The sequence below is a fragment of the Chrysoperla carnea genome, chromosome 1, assembly GCF_905475395.1.
Source record: "Chrysoperla carnea chromosome 1, inChrCarn1.1, whole genome shotgun sequence".
Lineage (NCBI taxonomy): Eukaryota > Metazoa > Arthropoda > Insecta > Neuroptera > Chrysopidae > Chrysoperla > Chrysoperla carnea.
In genome coordinates, this window is record NC_058337.1 from 138916769 (window position 1) to 138920730 (window position 3962).

At 31.7% G+C, this 3962-nt stretch overlaps 1 protein-coding gene across 1 annotated transcript; it reads left to right on the forward strand.

The window, feature by feature from the left end:
- Positions 1–570: 570 nt before the first annotated feature.
- LOC123295985 lies at positions 571–1764 on the forward strand. Its single transcript, XM_044877449.1, has one exon. It carries the CDS (start codon positions 571–573, stop codon positions 1762–1764), a length of 1194 nt encoding a protein of 397 aa, XP_044733384.1.
- Positions 1765–3962: the final 2198 nt, after the last annotated feature.

Below are 3962 nucleotides of genomic sequence, written 5' to 3' on the forward strand. Positions count from 1 at the left end.
ACGAAAACTAGATGCAAATAAAAGACATGAAAGTGACAATACAGTTAATATTTTACCTGTAGAAACAATTTATGTTCAATGTAATATTACAAATGGATCGTATCATAACAATGAAATCAGTCACACATTGTTTCATTTTTCACCAAATCTACCACCAGGTTATAAAATTGTGATACATCCTATAAATGTTATTTATTTACCAATCAACTGTCAAACTATAAGCAACATTACGCTCATTTTAATGGACCAAACTGGTAAATTAGTTAACTTTCGAGGTCAAAACATTACAATTGGATTACACTTGAAAAAGATATAATGGGTTTTGTATTTAATCATCCCACACGTTATGCCGGAGGCAGTGTTTCTACAAACCGTCTCATAAAACAACCTCAATCGAGCAACAATAGAATAAAAAATCACAAACAGTTATCATACGAAAATAGAAAATTTCTTCAATCAATTGGCTTAAAACTAAAACGGCCAATTGTTGGGTAAAATTTAGTTGCTGGTTTAAAATAAAGAAATCAGTTATACGAATAAAATTCAATTGTATTAAGAAGAAGAATAAGAATGGCAGAAATACTAGAAGTGACCAATGTACCTGAGTACGGTAATGTTATTACAGGACTAGAGTATCACAACCACCAAGCTTATAATTCATCGAAATTCGAATCAAGCGATGAGAGTAGAATTTGCATTCAATCACAAGACTTGTACACATTACCAAGTGAAAGTGTTTTAAATATCGAAGGTCAAGTGACTGATGATGATGCTACAAATGCAGCCAGCTTCATATCGAATGCTATATCATTTATGTTTCATGAAATTCGTTATGAAATTGGTGGTAAGGTAATTGATGTGATTAATAACGTAGGCATCGTTAGCATAAAAAACTATCTATCCCTAAACGAAAATCAAAGTAAAGCTTTAGAAAATGCTGGCTTTGGTGAAAATTTTAAAAAGAATGCTTCTGGTTACTTCAATGTTCGTATTCCATTGAAAATGTATATGGGTTTTTTTGAAGATTATCCTAAAATTCTCGTAAACATGAAGCAAGAAATCGTTATTGTTCGTGCAAATGATGATATTAATTGTTTTACCACAACTGCCGCAACAAGCAAACCTAAAATTAAAATCAACAAATTAGAATGGTGTGTTCCATACGTTAAAGTGTCTGATAAAATGCGAGTCAAATTATACAACTTAGTCAATCAAAATGATGATTTGAGGTTATGGTTTCGATCAATGGAATGTCTACTTATACCAGAACTACCATTAACTGATAGACATGTATGGAGTGTTAAAACTAGTGTAGAATGTCCTAACTACGCTGTTATCTGTTTCCAAACAAATCGTGACCGCAACATTTTAAAAGATTCCAGTCAGTTTGACCATTGTAACATAACAAATTTGAAAGTCTATTTAAATGGTGAAGCCTACCCATATGTGAATTTGAATCTAAATTACACAAACAATCAAACAGCGTTACTGTATGAAATGTATTGTAATTTTCAAAAATCGTACTATAGACGCTCTATAACAGAACCATTGCTAGATAAAGAAACGTTTATAAATAAATCACCTCTATTTGTCATTGACTGTTCGAAGCACCCAGAGTCACTTAAATCTACAACAGTGGACTTGCGCGTTGAGTTTGAAGCTAGTGTTAATTTCCCAGCTAAAACGCGTGCGTATTGTATAGTGTTCCATGATCGATTATTTAAATACAATCCACTTACGAATATTGTGAATAGAGTAGTTTAAAATGGCGTACATAGTGGACGTACAGGGTTTCAAAGTAAACCATGAATTCATCGTTAAAGAACTTAGTTTTGTGGATACAAATGGTAACCACTTTGGACATTATGTATTCAAACCGCCATTTCCATTTAACACATTAAGTGATTCGGATAAGAAACAAGCAATTTGGCTCTCAAATAATTACCATGGCTTATACTAGAATCAAGGAGCCACCGATTATTGCGAGTTATCTGCCATTTTAACACACATTGCTAATTATAATGTAATATACTGCAAAGGTGAAGAAAAGAAAATTTGGATTAAAAAATTAATTCGAAATTCAACAAGGGCAGTCCACATTGCAAATTTGGATGGTGGAAAACCACTTAATAAGAATGACAGTGTATCAAAAGCTCTATGCATCTATCAACATAAACATTGTACCACAAATATTATTATGTATTTATTACATTATTTTTTTAATAGATCTTTATACGGAGGTGCTTGTTGTTGATAAATTAGTGTTAATGATTAAAAAAGTTATAACAATAAATAATATTAAAAAATAAAATGATTGTCTTTATTCATACTTTGTATTTTGTTTTAATCTAAAATTGTAATTTTTTTTTTAAATAAATTTTTTTTTTTTAATCTAATCTGTAGTACAAGTTGATTTATTATTCCTTATAAAAAGCATATTATATAGGTTGATTGATGATGCTTGTTAGGTTATTAAGCGCTGTTTATCAACTGTATAGGTCATTTAACTTGTGAGCTTTCATGTGATAACATGCTTCAGACAACGAAACAGCTAGCTTAGTTGAGCGATATTATACAGAAAAAGTATAACGCACTCAAAGCTGATGAACAATAACAAGACAATAAAGATGAACTATTAAATTATACGCCAATGAAGGCTCGAAAATTATTTGAAGATACTCCAGTAGTGACAAAACAAAAAAATCTATCAGACACCTACGAGGATGAGGCATTACACACTCCTGATGTTGTATTTAGGGAGATTATAAAATCACCAGAGAATAATCATAATGCACTTCAACATTTTACAAAGACTTATGGAGATGTGGCTGGTAAATACATTTATTTTATATTATCGAATAAAGATGATAAGCTTATCGATAATATTTACGGATTACGTTATGACAATGCTGCTGATAGATTATATGTAGGTAATTCAGTTGTTTACATTAAGCATAACGATATACAAGTCAACGAAAAATGGTATGACGGAACATCAGGTTTATATGAGCTTTTAGTAAAACAGATACCAAAAAATTATTCAGAGCAAGACATGCGTAACTATTTAGAAATTGTAACATCAACAAACGCTAATAGACTGAATTATGACTCTCAGGGTCAAATTCAAGGAACTAAAAGTTTTAAGTATAAAAATATCATTAAGAAACATCTATACCCATCGGCTCCTGCTTCTGGTAGCGGTCTAACATTATCACGAGTAACTAATAATCCCATAGACTATGTGTACTGGAATACAATCGACGAACTTTGTGACAGATTACGGCTGTTATGCGCATCACGTGACGCGGGAAATTTCAGCCATCAAAATGAAATCAATAGTTTGATACAAGAGTTAAGGGAAGAAAATATAATATACTGAAAACCAGACCGGTTTCTAAACAGACCAGTATTAAACAGGTCAAAACCTGTATTAAACAGATACAGACCAGTATTAAACAGGTTAAAACCAGTATTAAACAGGTAAAGACCAGTATTAAACAGACCTGTTTACATACAGACCTGTTTAGATACAGACCTGTTTAGAAAGAGACCTGTTTAGATACAGACCTGTTTAGAAACAGACCTGTTTAGAAACAGACCTGTTTAGAAACAGACCTGTTTAGAAAGAGACCTGTTTAGATACAGACCTGTTTAGAAACAGACCTGTTTAGAAACAGACCTGTTTAGATACATACCTGTTTAGAAAGAGATCTGTTTAGATACAGACCTGTTTAGAAACAGACCTGTTTAGAAACAGATCTGTTTAGAAAGAGACCTGTTTAGATACAGACCTGTTTAGAAAGAGACCTGTTTAGATACAGACCAGTATTAAACCGAGCTGTTTCTTATTAGACCTGTTTAGATTTTATATTTATTATATGTAATTATTTAAATTACATCATAACCTATTGAGAACTCAGTATGAACGGTATAGATAAATTTGGATGTCCTCTCTTCAAAAA

Coding starts and splice junctions, on each gene's coding strand:
- LOC123295985 (XM_044877449.1), top strand. CDS start 571: ATGGCAGAAATACTAGAAGTGACCAATGTACCTGAGTACGGTAATGTT.